The sequence below is a fragment of the Geotrypetes seraphini genome, chromosome 3 (assembly GCF_902459505.1).
Source record: "Geotrypetes seraphini chromosome 3, aGeoSer1.1, whole genome shotgun sequence".
Lineage (NCBI taxonomy): Eukaryota > Metazoa > Chordata > Amphibia > Gymnophiona > Dermophiidae > Geotrypetes > Geotrypetes seraphini.
The window spans coordinates 22,297,565-22,319,186 of record NC_047086.1 but is presented as its reverse complement, the minus strand read 5'-3'; the positions used below and the strand labels follow the sequence as shown (position 1 = coordinate 22,319,186).

Below are 21,622 nucleotides of genomic sequence, written 5' to 3'. Positions count from 1 at the left end.
GGTTGAAGTGGGGGTAAAGATAGTCTGGTGACATACCAGATACGGTTTTGTAGCAGATGCAAGAGAACTTAAATAGGACTCTGGAGTCAAATGGCAGCCATTGCAACTTGTGGTAGAAAGGGGATATGTGTTCCCATTTCTTCAGGCCAAAGATAAGGCGGATGGCGGTATTTTGGACCAATCTCAGCTTCTTAAAAGGTACTTGTTTCTTAGAAAGTAAGACTAATAGAGCCAATTTTGATTAAAAGGTACTTGTTTCTTAGAAAGTAAGACTAATAGAGCCAATTTTGATTGTTCAGACTGGGAAATTGTAATCAATGTAGCTCTTAACAATGGTGATAAATCAAAGGGTCTTTTAACAAATCACATCCACAAGGGACTAAAAAAAAATTGAGAAAATCCAAACTATCGGGAAAGGCTTTAGAATCTAGGGCCCTCTTTTTTATACTTTTTTTTTTAATTCTTTATTCAGTTTTAACTCTTGCAACAAGTGTACAAAATTCAATCAGATAATTCGTACAAATCACTTGACATTCTAACAATTATTGTCAAATGCATATAAAAAAGACCCCTCCCCCACCCATCCCATTCATCAGGAATAAACCCATGAAATCACATAACAAACCTCCCCATCCCCACATTAAATATAGTCCTATGTAATAAAAAGGTGTCCAAGGTGTCTAATCATTAGAATATGCAATCAATGGCCCCCAAATCTTTTTGAAACTATTATAATTTCCTTGCTGTATAGCAAGCACTCGCTCCATTTTATAAATATGACAAACTGAATTCCACCAAAAGGTATAATTAAGTTTAGTATAGTCCTTCCAATTTCCAGTAATATGTTGAATGGCAACCCCCGTTAGTATCAACAAAAGTTTATTGTTATTTGCTGAAATTTGACTCTTGAATCTCATAGACGTTCCAAATAAAATAGTATCATAGGATAGGGCAACATGATTTTCTAACATTGAATTAATTTGGGACCAACCGTTCTAGCTTCTTTAGGTAAATAACTACTAACCAAATTCAGTGATTCTGCCTGGAGAAACTGCAATATATATTTCTTAAGTACAACATGGGGCTAGGTAAATCAGGTACATCTTGGTGTGGCAGAAAAATTCAGACCTGCAAATTCTGAGCCCTTGACACATTTTCAATAGCCTCCAACTCAAGTGTCTCGCAAACTCTTCAGAGCCGCGGCTGGAGGGCATCTGGAAATGTGTGATGTAATCACGTTGAAGTCTGCATATGTCCCACCAGTTGGGGGGGGGGGTGCTGGAGGAGGAGAGTCGCTGGTCGATTGCCTACAGGATGTGCCTCTTGCCATGAGAGGTACGTCTTGTAGGCAGTCAGCCAGTGCCTCTCCTCCTCGCCATCATCTCACGGCACACTGGGAATCTCGCTGGTACACAGTCTGCGATACACTGCTCTAACTAAATATGGATAGCTAAATGATCTTTTACTTCTAAATAATCACTCTTGGAGCTTCTGTTTTAGTAAGACATACTTCTACATCTGAAATTTTCCTTTCAGGTTCCAAAATTTACACGGAAGCTTCTTCTGAAAATTTATACAACTGAGCCTAAGCTCCCCATACAGCTTTAGTCATTCTGATAATACAGTTGAGATGTCTTTTTTTTTTTACAAATCTTTATTCATTTTGCATCAAATAACAAGTGTAACAATAAATAACAGTTAAAATTGAATACAACACTTGTAACTTTATCATCTTCAGCATTAAAACATTATAATTTTAACCCAATCCCTCCCAACCCGACCATAATCTATGCATTCACAAAACTCCTATATAATATTATAATATAATATAATATTCAGTTGAGATGTCTTTTAAAGTAGTAGTTGTGAGGACTTCCTTTTTTTCTTAACATTTTCCTATAAATATCTGATTACCTAGAGAAACATTTGTGCTATATTCGCTGATCAATATTAAAAACAAACAATCTGACTGGACAGAAACAGCTTCTGGCTGGTTAAATCACATATTCAAGGCTAACTGCTAATTTTCAGCGATACTTAACCTATTAGTGGCATTGAAAATAATTGGTTACGCCTAACTGAAAACTGGTTATCTCAGGAGCAGAGTCAGCCAGGATAACCACAGAAATAGGACCACATAAATGTCAGTCCTATTTTTATGTAGTGCCACATAGTCGGTTAAATGCTGAATATTGCACTTAACCGGCTATGCATTAGCCAGCTCCGCATACCTGGAAATTCAGAACCAGTGTCCAGATGTGGGTTTAACACTGGCAGAAGTCATCAAAATACTGGTCACCACCAGCTGAATATCATGCCTTTAATCTAAAGTTTAGATTTACTTATCAGTAAGTCTACCATGCAAAATCTAGAATTGCAGAAAAACATTTTGGCGGGGGGAGGGGGGGTGGAATAACAGAGTTCATTGTTTATTTTTGCCTGGATCTATTCCTTTTATTCAACAGGGATATTTGGACTCTCAGCTGGATTAGAGGTTTCCTCCAAAGCAGAACATTTTTCCTCATTTCTTTAATTTTATTTAGCTAGTTAATTTATTTATTGGTTGTTTGTTCTTATTTGGCATTTTCTTTATATATATTTTTTAGGAACAATACATCAAAAAATTAATAAAAAAGGAGACAGGTTGGAAAGTACCTCTTTCTGTCCTTTTGATAAAGGAATTATGGTTATCCAACGATTGTCCCAGCTTCTTCCAAACCAAATTATCTTTTTTCTTCATGACTATCTCCACTTTTCCCACTGTTCCAGACACATGTACTGAAAAGTAACAAATGCCGTCATTCACAAATAAAGGTCATGGACATACAGTTCAATTTATTGTGATTTTATTATCCTGACAGAAAATATACATGATTGACACATTTTTTAAAGAAGAGAATATTTTAAGAAACGTGAAACCCAATTTTGCAAAAACCATCTAGAAAGGCAAAATACAGTGGTACCTTGGATTACGAGCATAATCCGTTCCAGGAGAATGCTCGTAATCCAAAATGCTCGTTTATCACAGCGAGTTTCCCCATAGGAAATAATGGAAACTCGCTTTGATGCGTTCCCCCCCCCCCCCTCCCGAGAACCGGCATTGCTCCCATCGAAGGCTCCCCCTCCTGCGATCCGGCACTCCCCTTGCCTCGAACTGGCACCCCCTGCCACGATCCGCCCCCCTCCCCGACACGATTGGGCACCCCCCCCGCCATGATCCGACCTCCCCTGACATGATTGGGCACCCCCCCGACACGATCCGACATCCCCCCCGACACAATTGGGCACCCCCCCGCCGCTTCTTATCCTCATCTGGGCACTCCTGAAAATCGGCTTCCTCCTCTGCTGGGCCTTGAGCATCTGAGCATGCTCAAGGCCTGCGAGTTCACGTTCTGAACGTGAACTCGCAAGCCTTAAGAACATAAGAACATAAGCAGTGCCTCTGCCGGGTCAGACCATAGGTCCATCCTGCCCGGCAGTCCGCTCCCGCAGCGGCCCAAACAGGTCACGACCTGTCTGAATCACCAGAAGGGGCTCCCTTGCCACCTTGGTTTCTCATTGAAGTCCTATCTTCCCATCGAAGTCCTAACCCTCCGGTCTTGCACATGCACGACCTGGTTGGGTTTCTATACTTATTATCTGGTTAGCTTTCTATACTTGTGTTACATCCCAGCTCCTCCCTCAGTATCCCACAATCCCTTTATCCCTCAGGAATCCGTCCAATCCCTGTTTGAATCCCTGTACCGTACTCTGCCTGATCATTTCCTCCGGTAGCGCATTCCAAGTGTCCATGACCCTTTGGGTGAAAAAAAAACTTCCTTGCATTTGTTTTGAACCTATCTCCCTTCAGTTTCTCCGAATGCCCCCTCGTACTTGTTGTCCCCTTCAGTCTGAAGAATCTGTCCCTATCCACCCTCTCTATGCCCCTCATGATCTTGAAGGTCTCTATCATATCTCCCCTGAGCCTCCTTTTTTCCAGAGAGAAGAGCCCCAGCCTATCCAACCTCTCGGCGTATGGGCAGTGTTCCAGCCCTTTTACCAGTTTCGTTGCTCTCCTTTGGACTCTCTCAAGTACCGCCATGTCCTTCTTGAGGTGCGGCGACCAATACTGAACGCAGTATTCCAGATGTGGACGCACCATCGCTCGATACAATGGCATGATGACTTCCCGCGTCCTGGTTGTTATGCCCCTCTTTATGATGCCCAGCATCCTGTTGGCTTTTTTCGAGGCTGCTGCGCACTGTGCAGATGGCTTCAGTGATGCATCCACCAGCACACCCAAGTCTCTCTCAAGTCTGCTGTCTCCCAACAATGCCCCCCCCCAATTTGTAGTTGAACAACGGGTTCTTTTTCCCTATATGCATGACCTTGCATTTTTCCACGTTAAAGCGCATTTGCCATTTGTTTGCCCAGTCTTCCAGCTTGTCCAGGTCCCTTTGCAGGTCCTCACACTCCTCCCTGGACCTAACTCTGCCGCACAGTTTGGTATCGTCTGCAAATTTTATAACCTCGCACTTTGCCTCCTTTTCCAGGTCATTGATAAATATGTTGAAGAGTAACGGCCCCAGCACCGATCCCTGTGGCACACCGCTTGTGACTCCCCGCCAGTCAGAATATTGGCCCTTCACTCCGACTCTCTGCAGTCTACCCGACAACCAGTGCTCAAGGCCCAGCAGAGGAGGCGGCCGATTTTCAAGAGTGCCCAGATGAGGGTAAGAAGTGGCGGGGGGGGGGGTGCCCAATCGTGTCGGGGGGGTCGGATCGTGGTGGTGGGGGTGCCGGATTACGGGGGGGGGGGGGGGGTGCTCGTAAATCGAGCCATGCTCGGTTTCCGAGGCACCGATTTTGCAAATGTTTTGCTCGTCTTGCAAAACACTCGCAAACCGGTGCACTCGTAAACCGAGGTACCACTGTATAGGCAAGTTTCATAATAGGAGGGTAAAATGAAAATTAATGCCTCCACCTCCATAAATTTTGTTTATATGAGAATGAATCTTTAACAGCATGCTTGAAACTTGCTCTTTTATTACATGTATTTACTTTACCATATAGTCATCACCATTCGTCACACATATATGTCAACGACAGACAAGTTTTTGAAAACCATCATAGCAATTCAACAAATAACATGTAACTGGAAAATTATGACAGATTAAGTTATAACTTTTGGTGGAATTCGGTTTGCCATATATATAAAATGGAGCGCACAATAGCGACACAGAAAGGTTACTTTGGTAAATTTCAGAAGATTTGGAGGCCATTAGCAGATTTTTGTAATGATTAATAACATTTTCCCATAATAAGTTATTTGTTAAATGGGGAGGTGGGTGGGTATTATTTTATTTATCTCACAATATGTATGAATTAATTAATAAATTTTAAAGGATTAGGTTAGATTTTCTGAAATAGGTAGGGAGGGATTGGGAGGGGGGGGTTATTTTATTTATATTGGTCATACATATTAAATGAATTACATATTATTTAAAACATTATAAAATATGAATATAAATATGATATGTTGTACTTAAAGTGTTCATGAAGGTAAATCAAGTGTGTATTTATAAGATCATATAAATTTTTCTGATACACTTGTTCTAATATGAAAAAATGAATAAAGAAATTCTTAAAAAAAAAAAAAAAGAAAACCATCATAATACAATCTTGCCTCTTCAACCAGTTGCTCACTGTCCTTACCACCTCTTCATCTGAGTGAAACAGATGCCCATGAAGGTATCCTTCCATTTTGGAAAAATAAAATAGAAAAATCACATTGCGCTGTCTGAGCTAAAGCGTGGATGAAGATGGACTGAGAATCAAAAATTACAAAAGCAGCCCAGAATCAGCATTCATAGGTTCCTACAAGAAGGATATAAGAACATATGCATTGCAATACTGGGACAGACCAAAGGGCCATCAAGCCCAGTATCCTGTTTCCAATAGTGTCCAACCCAGTTCACAAGTATGGCTTTTCTATGTTTTTACTTAAAACTAGTTCTCCAGATTCTCAGGAGGCTGCATTAACCTTTAGGCTACCACGTCACGCCAAAGACATATTTTCAGATTTCTCAACCTACCTTTTACTGGCTCTGTTGTCTTGCACAGATAGTCATTTGGTTTTTTTTTTTAATAATTCTTTATTGATTTTCCATACTTCAAAAGTGCAATATATATAACTACTCATTTTCTACCACCCACCCACCCTCACTCAATGATTATATAATAAAACATAGCGACATTTATTTGCCCAGTAACCTTACCCTCTTCATATTAATAATATCTTCCCACCCTTCCTCCCACCCCAAGTGTAACTACTCTAGGGTCAGATTAGGAGAGAAATATTCCCCCCTCCCATCCTATTTTGGATGTGTATGAAAGTAAACAAAACCTCACTTATAATCAGAGATCTGCTATAGAGAAGTAACATACGATGCCGACGGACCCCCAAACCAATTTAAAAAGAATATTGTGCCCTAGACTTTCTGCATTCCTTTTCTCATATTCCTAGCTGGAGCACAGATTAGCCCACCAGAAAGGGAAATTCAGATGATCATAGTTTTTCCATAGATTGTCATTTGTTAATTCCCTATTCCACCACTAGAAAGCATTATGTTTGAATGCTCAGAATCTCCTTTCAGTTCCTTCATTAAAAATCATCAGTACAAGGCTTAACGAGATTTTTTTCAATCACCGCACCCCAGCTTTGGAATTTGCTTCCAAATCATCTCAAGGATGAACCCATACTAGGAAAATTTAAGAGTTCCCTGAAAACTTTCCTCTTTAAGGACGCATTTGAAACCTAAATCTACTTTCCTCAGCATGTCTAAATTAACTGGTCAGTTATTTCGCTAAAATTTTTATCTAGTCAGTTCCCCTTCCCTTCTCTTCGTCCTCTCCTTCAATGTGAACTTTTCTTTATACCATTGTAGTTCTTCCCCTCTATTCCTTTTGTTCCTGTAAGTCGTTGTCCATTGTGTGTAGCGTATGTATTTTTGTATCAATTAAGTGTCAGGTAGGTATTTTTCTATATTTTTCTGAATACTTTGAACACCATTTTTTTTATTATGTTCAGCGCTTAGAAAATTTAAGCGCGTTTTTATCAAATTTTAAATAAACTGTAAAACATCTTTATCATTAGCTAACACTTTTTAAAAAAGATTTGCAAAGCATTAAATAAAAATGGAAGATCTCCAAAGTTTACTTACCAGCAATCTCTTCTTTAACAGCATGGCTCAACTCTAAAAACAACACAGAACTGGGATTACTGCATTGACTTTATTTTCATTATTTGCTACTTAGCATACAAAAGCAAAGAATTAACTTTTTGCAAAGGGGATGCTCCTCTAGGCACCAGCTCAATCACAATTGGCCTCCACCGGACTACGGTATCATAGAGCTTGTCTTCAAAACTACCTGAACGTTTTACACAATTTTAATTTTCCTCTTCACTATTTAAACATTCACTGGAATTAGAGAATGACACAAAGATGGGGGACACACCATAACGGCAAACATTTTGAAGCCGTTGTTAATTTTTTTCTTTTTAAAATTTATTTATATACCATTTATATCCTAAGTGGTTTACATTCAGGTAATTTATCACATTTCCCTATTTGTCCCAGTGGGCTCACACTCTATCTAGTGTAGCTGCGGCAATGAGGGGATTAAGTGACTCGCCCAGGGTCACAAGGAGCAGCGAGAGATTTGAACCCACAACCTCAGGGTGCTAAGGCTGAAGCTCTAACCACTGCGCCACTGATGAGGTTGGCTCATAGGCATAGGCTCAGACAGAATTTTATTCCATAAATAAGAGGATAACATGGCAAGGTCCACCTAGGTGCCTATGTGCCCTTTAAAGTGTGTGTGTGTGTGTTTTCAACCTGTACACATCACAATTTTGCCTCTTTTCCACACAAATCCTCCAACATGCCTACATGCAAAGCGTGTAAAAGTAGAGGCAGCACACATTCCCAAAATCTGTATATAGTCCCTAAAGTTGGCCTAAAGTATATAGGCCAACATAATTGGCCTGATCAGCATTGAATGACATGTTGCACATCGGAGGCCCTGTGTGGGGGGTGCTGAAAAAGACGTGGAGAGGAGGCACGCCGGCCGACTGCCTAGTGGATGTGCCGATGTGCCTCTCGCCTGTAGCCAGTCAGCTGGCGCCTCTCCTCCTCACTGGTGTCTAGTGGCATACCTGGAATCTCATGAGGCACACAGTTTGCGATACACTGGTTTAGTTATTGCCAAAGAAGTGCAATCACACAAAGATGTGCCTGCGTGTGCTTGTTTTGTTTTTAAAAATTCAGAACAACCTTTCCGTCTTCTCTGGCCTCGCTTGTCCAGAGTAGATTAGTGGGGGAGGGGGGAGGTTGTTAGCTGTTACATCTTTCCTGTACCTGCTTGCTATAATGTTATATATGACTAGTATTTTAGCCCGTTACATTAACGGGCGCTAGAATATATGTCTGTCTGTCTTTCCTTATTTCTGTCTCTCTCTCCCTCCCGCTATCTTTCTTTCTGTCTGTCTCTCTCCCTGGCCCCCTTTGTCTGTCTGTCTTTCTTTGTCTCTCCCTGCCCCTGTGTATTTCTTCTTTTCTTTCTGTCTCCCTTCCTCCCACTGTCTGTCTTTCTTTCTATCTATCTGTCTGTCTCTCTCCCTGCCTCCTATGCAGCAGCATTTCCCTCTCCCCACTTCCCTGTGCAGCAGCCACAGCAGCATTCCCTCCCACTCCATTTCCCTCCCCCCACACTATTTCCCTGTGCAGCAGCAGCGTTTCCTCTATCTCCATTTTCCCTTCCTGCGGTCTGGCCGGCTCCCTTAGTCCCTTTCCACCCCTCCCCCCCACTCTTCCCATAATCCCGACAAACCTGCGACTCCAGCAGCGTCTGCAGCACTCTACACACCCTGCTCGGCCTTCTACTGCCCTGATTTGCTCTGCCGTGTCAACCAGAAATCGCAACCTCTTTGTGTAACCGAATATCACAGGTTGCAAATATAGAACTTTTCTGGATAGAACTTTCAAATTTCAAGCTGGTAAACAGCAAACCTGGCTAGGCAACTTCATTGACAGAGCCAGGTTAACCTACGGCGCCTTTCGGAAAGAAATCAAGACCGCTCTGTTCAATAGATTTAATTCCTAGTCAGAAAACGCCCCCCCTTTTTTAAAGCTATTACTCTTCATGTTGATACTACGCATCTTCACTAACGGTATTCTGTTTTCACTCTCTATTCAGTGTCTTCTTCACCATTTGTATTCTGTAATTCGCTGGCCATCCAGCCCCTTTTAATGTAACATGTTAAGATTATACTGTAACCCACTAATATCTTTTTCTTGCGAAATTATACACTATAATCACTGACTGCTCAGTGACATCTGCTCTATTTGTACACTGTAATTCGCTGATTGTACAGCTCTCTTCACTGTGAATCGCCTAGAAGTCGCAAGATTATGGCGGTATAGAAAAAATAAAGTTATTATTAGTCAGTTATTATTCCAACAGTAAAATATTTTACCTGCAAAAGCACGTGTAGTAAGTTTTAATTAATCAAAGTCTTACCAAGATATATAAGATATGAATAATCCTTTATAATAATCTCTGCTCGCAGGATACCATCTTCATAGTCAACTGTTACCAGCTCTGATGCAATATCCTTATATAAAGAAAACCAAATATTTCCATTAATTATTACCTGCAATTTGCACAACTCAGATGCACACTTAAAAATGAAAAAAAAAAAATCAAAGTTCATGAGAAAAGGAGGCATATACAAGATTATTCTTAGGACAGGGTGACAATTTCCTACAGTGAGGTTAAAAAAATAAACATGCTTTCTTATTGACCTTTATTTGAAAACTAGTGTTTAAGCCCGTTACATTAACGGGTGCTAGAATAGATGTCTGTCTGCCTTTCTTTCTCTCTCCTTCCCACTATCTATCTTTCTTTATTTCCCTCTGTCTCCCTGCCCGTCTATCTTTTTTTTCTTTCTTTGTTTCTCTCCCTGCCCCTTTTTTCTTTCTCTCTCCCTGCCCCGTCTATCTTTTTTTCTTTCTTTGTCTCCCTGCCCCATCTATCTTTCTTTCTCTCTCCCTGCCCCCGTCTATCTTTTTTTCTTTCTTTCTGTCTCTCTCCCTGCCCCGTCTATTTTTTTTTCTCTCTCTCTCTCCCTGTGCCATCTCTTTTTTCCTTTCTTTCTGTCTCTCTCCCGCTGTCTTTCTTTCTCTCTCCCTCTCACTGTCTATCTTTCTTTCTTTCCTTCTGTCTCTCTCCCTGCCCAGACCCTCACTGAAGCTGCCTTCCACCTGTGCCAGCTAAGGGATCCCTTACCCTTTCCTCAATCCAGCTGTGGCCAGCTGCCCGCACACACCTGCTCAGCTACACAATGGGCAAATGCGTCCCGTCTCCCCTCCGGACCCCGTTCGCTCACCCTTGGTGCTGTTTCGCCGCCTGATGCTGCTCCACAGGAAGCGCGCAAATTGCTGGGCCATGACGAGCTGAACTGAGCCCCAGCGCACACTTCTGCACTCCTCTGCACTTTCACTTTCTCTGGGGTGGGGCGGGGCGGGGCAGGGCAGGGAGGGCTCCTTTAGCCCTCGTTTGCCGAGGTGGTGGTGGCCCACCCATCTATGTACTCTCTCTCTCTCCTACCTGCCTATCTAGCTGGGGGTCCGCTCACATTCCTGCTGTCTTCTGACTCGTACCCTGGACCCTCTTCTGCTCTTCCCGGTCTGCTGCCTCATCTTCAGCATTGTCAGGAGCCCCCGAGGGATCACTGCAAAGCCACGATTAAACTTCCTGCCTGCCCTGGGATTGCAACCCCCCCCCTCATGCTTCCACCCGAGGAGATCCGCCCTCTACCCCCCCCCTTGGTAGGCCCGGTTGTCACTGGATCCAGCCTCACAGCGTCGCCGAGGGAGGGCAATGGTGAAACCGCCATAGGCAGAGTTCTATTCTACTGTGCGCTCGGTAGCACGGAACATGGAGATTGAAGTGCGCATGCACGCTAAGGGTTTTATTATAGCGGATGTGGAAATAAAGGCCAACCATTAAGCTGCAGACGATATGTTAACAGGCTGCAGATACTACTCTTACCCTAGCTAAGGTCATTCTCATGCATCATTCTGACCTCATGTGCAACTTTCTTTAAATTAGTCCCCTTATTTTCTTACTCGTTACTCTCTTACCTATATGCTCCATCTTTGCTTACATCTTATTTCGATACGTCAGCATTCAGAATCCTAGTGCAATCCCTCATACTAAGTCAACTTGACTATTGCAACATAGCCTATTTAGCAATCCCCCAAAAGAATATGCGACGTCTTCAAATAATGCAAAATGCTGCGGTCAGACTTATCTTCGGGCTGAAGAAATTCGATCACGTGACACCTTATTACCGGCAATTGCACTGGCTGCCAACGGAAGCACGTGTAAAGTTTAAATTTGCCTGCCTCTGCTTCAAAGTACTAGCCCCCAAATACATAACGGACCTTTTCTCCTTTTCCACCAACAAACGTAAGAGAAGCACACATTCAAACTTCGTTTCCCCTCCAATTAGAGGTTGCAAACGGAAAAAACACCATGATCACCTTCTCTCACACCAAGCAGCCTTATGGGGTAAAGACCTAGATCAACTGCTTTCGCCCACTACCTAAGAGGAATTTAGGAAGTGCCTAAAAACACACCTGTTCCTGAAATATCTAAACAACTGACCTGCTCTTCTCTCTCTCCTTAATAACGGTCCTCCTGACCTCTTACCCTTTTCCTCTCTCCCCTCTTAAGTCCGCCTAGAACTTTATGGTTCTGTGATATATATAAACTGTTACTGTTATCATATCGTAATTTTCGCTGTATTTTTTGAATTGCACAGCCTTCTCCTAACAGGCCCACTTGAAAATTTCTTCCAATCTGTATACCGTATACTCTCGCTCAGCAAATTGTATATCTATAATTTTGTTTCCTTAATGTTTCTGCACTCTGTATTTCCTCTGACTATCTGCACATTGTAACTCGCTGAATATCCAGCTCTCTTGATTGTAAGCCACCTAGAAGTCACAAGATTGTGGTGGTATAGAAGAATAAAGTTATTATTATTATTATCTTATGTTGTCTATTAAAATGTTTTATTGCATACTGTGTTGATATTATAATGAAGCATACTTTGTACTGTAAATTGAATATTTTTACTGCTGTAATTGTCCATTGCTTATATCTGAGATATATACGTGAATATAAACTGAGATTTAGGGCCTCTTCTATCAAACTGCGCTAGCAGTTTTTAGCACGGAGAGCTGCGCTGAATGGCCCGCACTGCTCCCAACGCTCATAGGAACTCTATGAGTGTCGGGAGCAGTGCGGGCCATTCAGTGTGGCTAACGCAGTTTGATAGAATAGGCCCTTAATTTTTTATGACTCTTTTAGCCAAAATATTTCTATTTATATTCAAGTATATAAGGTATCCTTTCTGTACAGCACCTCAATTTTATTTATTTATTCATTCATTCCATTTTTTAGCCCGTCCTCCCAAAGAAGTTCAGAATCGATTACAAATCGGGTACTCAAGCATTTTCCTTATCTATCCCCCGGGCTCACAGTCTATCTAAAGTATCTGGGGCAGTGGAGGATTAAGTGATTTGCCCAAGGTCAGTGCGGGGTTTTGAACCTACAACTTCAGGGTGCTGAGGCTGTAGCTCTAACCACTGCACCACAAAAAGGCAGTAAATAAAGCCTAATAAATAATAAAATGAAGTTACTCCAATGAAAAGGTATCTTTGATAAGGCTTTAGGAACTATCTTCTCTTCATCGGGTCAATGAAGAAACAACGCAGTTTAAAATTGTATTACTGAAACCAAGTGTGACTGCCTTATGAAGAGGATAGCTCTCAAAAGCTTGTCAAAGACATATTAAACTAGTACAATAAAAACAGAGTAACTGATGGCAGATAAAGAACATATGGCCTGTCCATCCTTAACATCCACTATCCCTCCCTCTACTTTAAAAAAAAGTCTTCTGTGCTTGTCTCATGCTTTCTTTAATTCAGATACAGTGTCTTCATTTCCACCACTTCCACCGAGAAGCTGTTCCCTTTCCATAAAGAAACCCTTTCCTTAGATTAGTCTTGAGAAGGTCCTAGAAATAGCCAGGTAAGTTTAAATCCTTATGCGTAGAGAATGACACGGTGACAGAATTCATCACTGTGGATAACTGCGGGAAACCATCCCTGTGTCATTCTTTAAGGAGAGAGGGAAGAATCAGAGTATGAACGGGCACAGCCACTGACCCTCAAGCCTTGCATTAAAGAATGCTGCTGTAGAAGGACTGAGGTTGAGAGACACTAAAGAATGACACCCAATGGTTAGAACATAAGACCATAATCATTGCCATACTGGGACAGACAGAAGATCCATCAAGCCCAGTATCCTGTATCCAATAGTGGCCAATTTAGGTCAGAAGTACCTGCCAGAAACCCAAAGAGTAGCAACATTCCAGAGCTGAGATTGTGATGTCATAAAGCCTCATTCCACCAATGCCTATGTCACAATGGCTTCATTATCCTATACTTGGCTCACATAAGAATCAGAGTATGAATGGGCAGAGCCACTGACCCTCAAGCCTTGCATTGAAGAATGCTGGTGTAGAAGGACTGAGGTTGAGAGAGACACTAAAGAATGGTTAGAACATAAGATCATAAGCGTTGCCATACTGGGACAGACCGAAGGTCCATCATCCTATTTCTAATAGTGGCCAACCCAGGTCAAAGTACCTGGCAGCAACCCGAAGAGTAGCAACATTCCAGAGCTGAGATTGTGATGTCATAAAGCCTCATTTCACCAATGCCTATGAGCCAACCTCATCAGTGGTGCAGTGGTTAGAGCTACAGCCTTAGCACCCTGAGGTTGTGGGTTCAAATCTCTCGCTGCTCCTTGTGACCCTGGACGAGTCACTTAATCCCCTCATTGCCTCAGGTACACTAGATAGAGTTTGAGCCCACCGGGACAGATAGGGAAATGTGATAAAGTACCTGAATGTAAACCACTTAGGATATAAGTGGTATATAAATAAATTTAAAAAAGAAAAAAAAATTAACAGTGGCTTCATTATACTATACTTGGCTCATGTAAGAATCAGAGTATGAATGGCTACAACCAGTGACCCCCAAGCCCTGCATTGAAGAATGCTGGTGTAGAAGGACTGAGGTTGAGAAAGACACTAAAGAGTGACACGGGATGGTTTCCCACGGTTATCTGCAGGAACGGTGATGAATTCTGTCACCGTGTCATTCTCTACTTACGCGCAATATAGGCGTTAAAGACTACAGAGGTGCAGAGTGCTGAAACAGTATTTGTTCGAGGAGAAGAGCCACCCTTATGCAAAGACAGGGACAAATGGTAAAGCTGTTCATAAAGTGTGTGTTGAGTAAGGTGCAATGTTCTAATCTAAAAGAAGTTTGGTGGAGGGGGGGGAAGGTAAAAACTCCACAGTTTAACTTTCTGTAATAGAAAAAGAGGGATAAATGTTAAAATTGCTTGTTGAACTGTCTGTTAAGCATGCCTAATAGATTTTTCCTACTTATGGTCCAAAGACATGTCTAACTTGTTTTGCTTAAAAAGAAGCTGAATTCCATTTGAGTAGAATAACCCCTGTCTGGGTAAGGATTGGCAATAATTTTGAGATAACTAATTTGTCTTTGTGTACGATGATAATAATAATAATTTTATTCTTATATACCGCCAAAGCCATAGTAGTTTGAGGCAGTTTACAATAAAGAAGAGCTGAACAGTTAGCGAGTATAGGCACAATGTAAAGTCATTAAAATACAAGAGAGCAGAATACAGAGGTAAGGCTTAAGAGATCTTAGGTAACGATTCGGTTAGAGTATTAAAGAGATAGGGCTTAAGAGATCTTAGGTAACGATTCGGTTAGAGTATTAAAGAGATAGGGCTTAAGAGATCTTAGGTAACGATTCGGTCAGAGTATTAAAGAGATAGGGCTTAAGAGATCTTAGGTAACGATTCGGTCAGAGTATTAAAGAGATAGGGCTTAAGAGATCTTAGGTAACGATTCGGTCAGAGTATTAAAGAGATAGGGCTTAAGAGATCTTAGGTAACGATTCGGTCAGAGTATTAAAGAGATAGGGCTTAAGAGATCTTAGGTAACGATTCGGTCAGAGTATTAAAGAGATAGGGCTTAAGAGATCTTAGGTAACGATTCGGTCAGAGTATTAAAGAGATAGGGCTTAAGAGATCTTAGGTAACGATTCGGTCAGAGTATTAAAGAGATAGGGCTTAAGAGATCTTAGGTAACGATTCGGTCAGAGTATTAAAGAGATAGGGCTTAAGAGATCTTAGGTAACGATTCGGTCAGAGTATTAAAGAGATAGGGCTTAAGAGATCTTAGGTAACGATTCGGTCAGAGTATTAAAGAGATAGGGCTTAAGAGATCTTAGGTAACGATTCGGTCAGAGTATTAAAGAGATAGGGCTTAAGAGATCTTAGGTAACGATTCGGTCAGAGTATTAAAGAGATAGGGCTTAAGAGATCTTAGGTAACGATTCGGTCAGAGTATTAAAGAGGTGGAGGGGCATAATCAAAAAAAGCGTCTAAGTCCCCTTTTGGCCTGTCCTTAAACGTTCAACCCAGAAGCAGGGAAAGTGTCCATAACCAAAACAAACATCCTTGTTTTGATTATGGCCTTCCTCTGCCTAAACGCCCAATCACCACTATGTCTAAAAGTACACCCATACGATGTCTACACTTTTTAGCCATAATGAAACAAAAAAACGCCTAAGCCCCAAACATCCAACAGAAGGGCTTTTAGGCGAAGGAGGAGCCAGTCCATCGCCTAAAAGCTGGATTCTGTAACCGGTGTCTGTCAAAAACACCACCGGTTACAGAATCCCCCCCCCACAACGATCCAGGCAGGAGGGTGCCCAAGCCCTCCTGCCATGTCAAACCGCCAAACCCCCCTCCCCCCCCCGACAACATCGGGGCAAGAGAGAGCCCAAGCCCTCTTGCCCCGCTGACTTCCCGACTCCCCGCCGATATCGGGGCAAGAGGGAGCCCAAGCCCTCTTGTCCCGCCGACTCCCCGCCGATATCGGGGCAAGAGGGAGCCCAAGCCCTCTTACCCCAAGGGTATCGTGCCCCTCCCCCCCCTGCCGAGAACGAGCAGGCCAGGAGGGAGCCCAAGCCCTCCTGGCCCCAGCGACCCCCCCCACTCGATCGGGCCAGGAGGGAGCCCAAGCCGTCCTGGCCCAGGCAACCCCCTACCCCCACCCCTCACTACGGGTTGGGCCATGTGCCTAAGGCCACGCCCACAGGAGGGGCCAAAGGCTCCCGGGCCTATTCTGATTGTTCCAGGCACCTGTAGGCGGGACTTTGGGACGGCTGGGCCAATCCGGCCCCATTCTGCTGTGGGCTGCCTGCTGGCCGGACGGGTTTCACACCTGTCTGTCCGGCCAACGTTAAAGAAGTACGGGGAAGGGGGGTGGGAGTGGGGGGGTCCTGGGGTCAGCCGGGGGGTCGCAGGTCGGCTGGGGGGGGCCGATCGGGGGTTCTGGGGGGGGCGGACGTTGGGGAGAGGGGGGTTCGTCGAGGGCAGGAGGGCCTGGGATCCCTCCTGCCCGTAATGTAGTGGGGGGTGGGGGTAGGGGTCGCCTGGGCCAGGAGGGCTTGGGCTCCCTCCTGGCCTGATCGAGTGGGGAAGGGTGATCGCCGGGGCCAGGAGGGCTTAGGCTCCCTCCTGGCCTGCTCGTTCTCGGCGGGGGGATGGTACGATCGCCTTGGGGCAAGAGGGCTTGGGCTCCCTCTTGCCCCGATATTGGCGGGGAGTCGGCGGGGCAAGAGGGCTTGGGCTTCCTCTTGCCCCGATGTCGTCGGGGGGGGGGGGGTCGCGGCTGCCGCGGGGCAAGAGGGCTTGGGCTCCCTCTTGCCCCGATGTTGTATGTGTGTGGGAGGGGGGGTGATACATCGCGGCAGGAGAGATGCCTCATCTCCCCTACTGCGATGCCATCACTCCTCTACCGGAACTGCCGCAATCCGCGGCAGGAGAGATAGGGCATCTCTCCTGCCGCGGGTCACGGCAGTTCGGGAAGAGGAGTGATGGCATCGCGGTAGGGGAGATGAGGCATATCTCCTGCCGCGATAGTTGCGGTAGGTCGGTTGCCGGGCCGCTGAACTGATCGCGCCAGCAGCCATCAGCTCAGTGGCCCCTTTTTCGGCACTTAGACCTGGTTTGACTACGTCTAAGTCAAAAAGGTCTAAGTGCCGACTAGGCAACCTGTAACTGTTTTGGTTATAGCTGTTCTACGCCTAGGTGTAGGTCGGCCCACCTCCCGCCCACTGCCCGCCATTTCCCCTCCTCTAAACACACCTCTTTTCTCTATGTGCGTCTAGAGGCAGGGGGCCTTTCTAAGGTGCCAGACGGGAACGCGGAAAGCTCGTGCCTGACCTCCAGCCTCCTGACTCGCGTGCCTGCTGCCAGAAAATAATGCAGAGCCAGGGAGGGAAGAATTAAAAAAGGTATTTTTTTTTTAAGGTACAAAGGGGGGCAAATGATTAGAAAGCTACAAGGGGGGTATGATTAAAAAGCTACAAGGGGGTATGATTAAAGGTACGGGGGGATGATTTATAAAGGTACTGGGGGTACGCGGGGGGGGGGGATGATTTAAGGTATGGGGGGCATGTGGGAGGGTATGGGGCCTGCCTATCACTAGGCTTGCCTGCCTGCCCTGTGCCCTGTCCTGGCCTACCACTAGACCACCAGAGAGGGAGACAGGGTACAGAGCCCGGCAGGGAGGCGGGGCAGGGTACAGAGCCTGGCAAGGAGTGTGGATTTGGGTGCAGAGCCTGGCAGGGAGAATTTGGTTCACAATGTTTTTTTTCTCATTTTCCTCCTCTAAATATAGGGTGCGTCTTATGGTCAGGTGCATCTTATGGAGCGGAAAAATATGGTATGTTTTGTACATTTCTAATAAATTGATTGTTCTTAAGGCTGATGTTTTGTGTCCCTTCCCCACTTTCTCTTTGCTTTTATAGAAACTTCAGACAATGTGCCAAGTGCGTTGAACTTAGGGATGAATATGCGGAACAACTTGTAAGTTTCATGGCTCCATGTCATTCTCTTCTTGGTTGAACTGAGAACTTTTCAGCATCCCCTCATATTCATATGACAACATTTTTGCCTTGAAATATCTGTACATGAAAAAAAATCAAAAGCTTTCACATAGCAAGACAATTACCTTTTGTTTACTGTATATGGCAACAGTGATAGAGAGGTCATTTTGGAACCAATCATACCTATAAAACAGTAGAACAGACAAAAAGCTTGAGAAGGAGATTTATTATATGCTCTTAAAGCATAAATATCTTCAATATAAAAGCTTTTACAGAAAAAACTGCAGAGGAAGAAGTGGTGTAGTGCAGTGTTTCTCAACTAGGTCCTAGAGTACCCCCTTGCCAGTCAGTGGTTCCCAAACCTGTCCTGGGAGACCCCAGCCAGTCAGGTTTTCAAGATATCCCTAATTAATATGCATGAGAGAGATTTGCATACCTGTCACTTCCATTATATGCAAATCTCTCTCATGCATATTCATTAGGGATATCTTGAAAACCTGACTGGCTGGGGGTCCCCCAGGACAGGTTTGGGAACCACTGATCTAGGTGATCAATGATGCGGTCCTTTAACAGCGTTTCTACCATCTTTCTCGGTACCGAGGTCAGACTCACCGGTCTATACTTTCCCGGATCTCCCCTCAACCCCTTTTTGAAGATCAGCGTAACATTTGCTACATTCCAGTCTTCCGGAATCTTTCCCGATTTGATCGACAGGTTGGCTATTAGTTGAAGAAGTTAAGCTATAGTCCCTTTCAGCTCCTTCAAGACCCTAAGATGAATGCCATCCGGTCCCAGGGATTTATCGCTCTTTAGCCTATCAATCTGCCTGCATACCTCTTCTAGACTGACTGTCAACCCTGTCAGTTTCCCATCTGTTTCCTGTGTATAGCTTCTGGTATGTTGTGTATATCCTCTTCAGTAAATACAGATGCAAAAAATGTGTTCAGTTTGTCGGTGATGGCTTTGTCCTCCTTTAGCACTCCCTTTATTCCATGGTCATCCAACAGCCCCACCGCTTCTTTTGCGGGTCGTTTCCCCTTAATATATCGAAAGAACGACTTGAAGTTTTTTACCTCTTTGGCTATTTTTTCCTCGTAGTCTCTTTTGGCCCCTCTTACCACCTTATGGTACCTGCTTTGATGGTGTTTGTGCTTTTTCTAGTTTTCGTCCGTTTTTTACCTTTTCCATTCCTTAAATTAAGTCTTCTTGTCTCTGATCGCTTCCTTCACTGCTACAGTGAGCCATGCCAGTTCCTTGTTCTTTTTCCTCTTGGATCCCTTGTTAATACGCGGTATATATAGATTTTGCGCCTCAGTGACTGTGTCCTTAAAAAGGAACCATGCTTACTCTAGCGTTTTTACAGTGCTTATCCTCTTCTTAATCTTCTTCCCCACCATGAGTCTCATCCCTTCATAATTCCCTTTTTGGAAGTTCAGTGCCATGGCCGTCGTTCTGGATCGATGTTTTGCCCCTGTGTCCAGGTTGAAGTGGATCATATTGTGATCACTGCTTCCCAGCATCCCTTCTACTTCTACACCTTGCGCTGGTCCTTGTAGTCCATTTAGAATTAAGTCCAGAATTGCATTTCCTCTCGTATTTTCCTTGACAAGAAGCAATCGCCTACAGCAGGGGTGCCCAATACGTTGATTACAATCGACCAGTAGATCAGGAAGGCAACGCGAGTCGATCGCGGAGCCCATCCCAGGCTCTGTGATAGACTTTTGTTGCCATCCCGATCTACTGGGCCGATCAGCTTTCCTCTCCCCGACGTCCCCCACCACCGCCCCAAGCTCTCCCTGCAGAACAGTTGGACCAACCAGCATTCCTCTCCCCGACGTCAATCTGACGTCGGAGAGGAAGTTCTGGGCCAGCCAATTGCTGCCTGGCTGGCCTGGAACTTCCTCTCCGACATCAGAATTGACATCAGGGAGCAGAATGCTGGTCAGCGCGACACTTCTGCAGGGAGAGCTTGGGGCGATGGTGGCCTGTTCCCCGATGGAAGCAGCGGTGGAAAACCTAGTGGCTTGGGGGCCTGTCGCCCAATGGCGGCGGCGGCGGCAAACCTAGTGGCTTGGGAGAGGGCAGGGAGAAAGAAAGAAATGGGGCAGGCAGGGAGACAGAAAGATGGGGGGGCAGGGAGACAAAGAAAGAAGGAAAACAGAAAGGGGGAACAGGGAGACAGAAAGAAAGGGGGCATGGAGAGAGAGAGAAAGAAAGGGAGGCAGGGAAAAAGAAAGAAAAAGTTGGGGGAGAGAATGAGGTCTGGAGGAGAGGAAGCATATAAGAGGGTGAAAGAAGGGAAGAAATATTGGATGCACAGTCTGAAGAAGAAAGTGAAACCAGAGACTCATGAAATCACCAGACAACAAAGGTAGGAAAAATGATTTTATTTTCAATTTAGTGATCAAAATGTGTCCGTTTTGAGAATTTATATCTGCTGTCTATATTTTGCACTATGGCTCCCTTTTACTAAACCGCAATAGCGGTTTTTAGCGCAGGGAGCCTATGAGCATCGAGAGCAGCACGGGGCATTCAGCGCAGCTCTCTGTGCTTAAAACTGCTATCGCGGTTTAGTAAAAAGGGAGGGGGTACATTTGTCTATTTTTGTATGGTTGTTACTGAGGTGACATTGCACAGAGTCATCTGTCTTGACCTCTTTTAAAAAACCCGGAATTTGAATGATAATTAACATTTTTTCTGCTTTTCAGTGTGCTTTGTGTTTTTTAAAAAATTTTATTGTTGGTAGATCATTTTGACTTGGTCATTTTAAAAGTAGCTCGCAAATCCAAAAAGTGTGGGCACGCCTGGCCTACAGCATCCAGGAACTTGGTCTTCCTACTGCAGCTGCCTAGGTTCCAGTCTATCCCTGGATAATTGAAGTCACCCATGATAACTGCGCGTTGCCTCCTTTGCAGTTGCGTTTAATCTTGTCCATCATTTCTCCATCAGTTTCTTCGGACTGCCCTGGGGGTTGGTAGTACATGCCGATCTTCGTTTCCGTTCCATTTGTTCCAGGAATTTTGGCATGTTCTCTCTAGTAATTTCAATTCCCTCTTTGATACCCTCACCTTTTTGATCTACTCTGTCTCTGCAGTATAGCTTGTATCCCGGTAGCACAGTGTCCCAGATGTTTTCCTCGTTCCACCATGTTTCTGTGATACCAATGATGTCAAGGTTATCTTTTTGTGCCATAGCTTCCAATTCCCCCATCTTATTCCTCAGGCTCCTTGCGTTCGTGTACATACACTTGAGTTTGCGGCCTGTTACTTTCTTGCATTTCCTTCCCTCTTGTGCCCCTTGACTTATTTGAGCTTTGGTGTTGGAGAAGGATTTTATGCATGCCGTGGACTGCCAGAAGAACTAACAAATCGATTATGGAAGAGATCAAACCGGCTATGTCACTCGAAGCCCAAATGATGAAGTTACAACTGTCTTATTTTGGTCACACCATCAGAAGAAAGAGATCACTGGAGAAGGACATCGTGTTTGGGAAGATCGAAGGAACCAGG

At 44.2% G+C, this 21,622-nt stretch overlaps 1 protein-coding gene across 2 annotated transcripts in view; it reads right to left on the bottom strand.

Annotated features, from left to right (window-relative positions):
• Window positions 1–21,622, bottom strand: part of LOC117356395 (cytochrome b5 reductase 4) — a 96,734-nt gene that overhangs the window by 44,203 nt on the left and 30,909 nt on the right. For both annotated transcript variants that reach the window (XM_033935546.1, XM_033935547.1), the window contains 4 exons: window positions 18,239–18,296; window positions 9,562–9,655; window positions 7,203–7,235; window positions 2,656–2,778 (listed from right to left, as the gene is read on the bottom strand). In XM_033935546.1, the coding sequence (XP_033791437.1) occupies window positions 2,656–2,778; window positions 7,203–7,235; window positions 9,562–9,655; window positions 18,239–18,296 (308 nt within the window). The remainder of the gene's footprint in view (window positions 1–2,655; window positions 2,779–7,202; window positions 7,236–9,561; window positions 9,656–18,238; window positions 18,297–21,622) is intronic.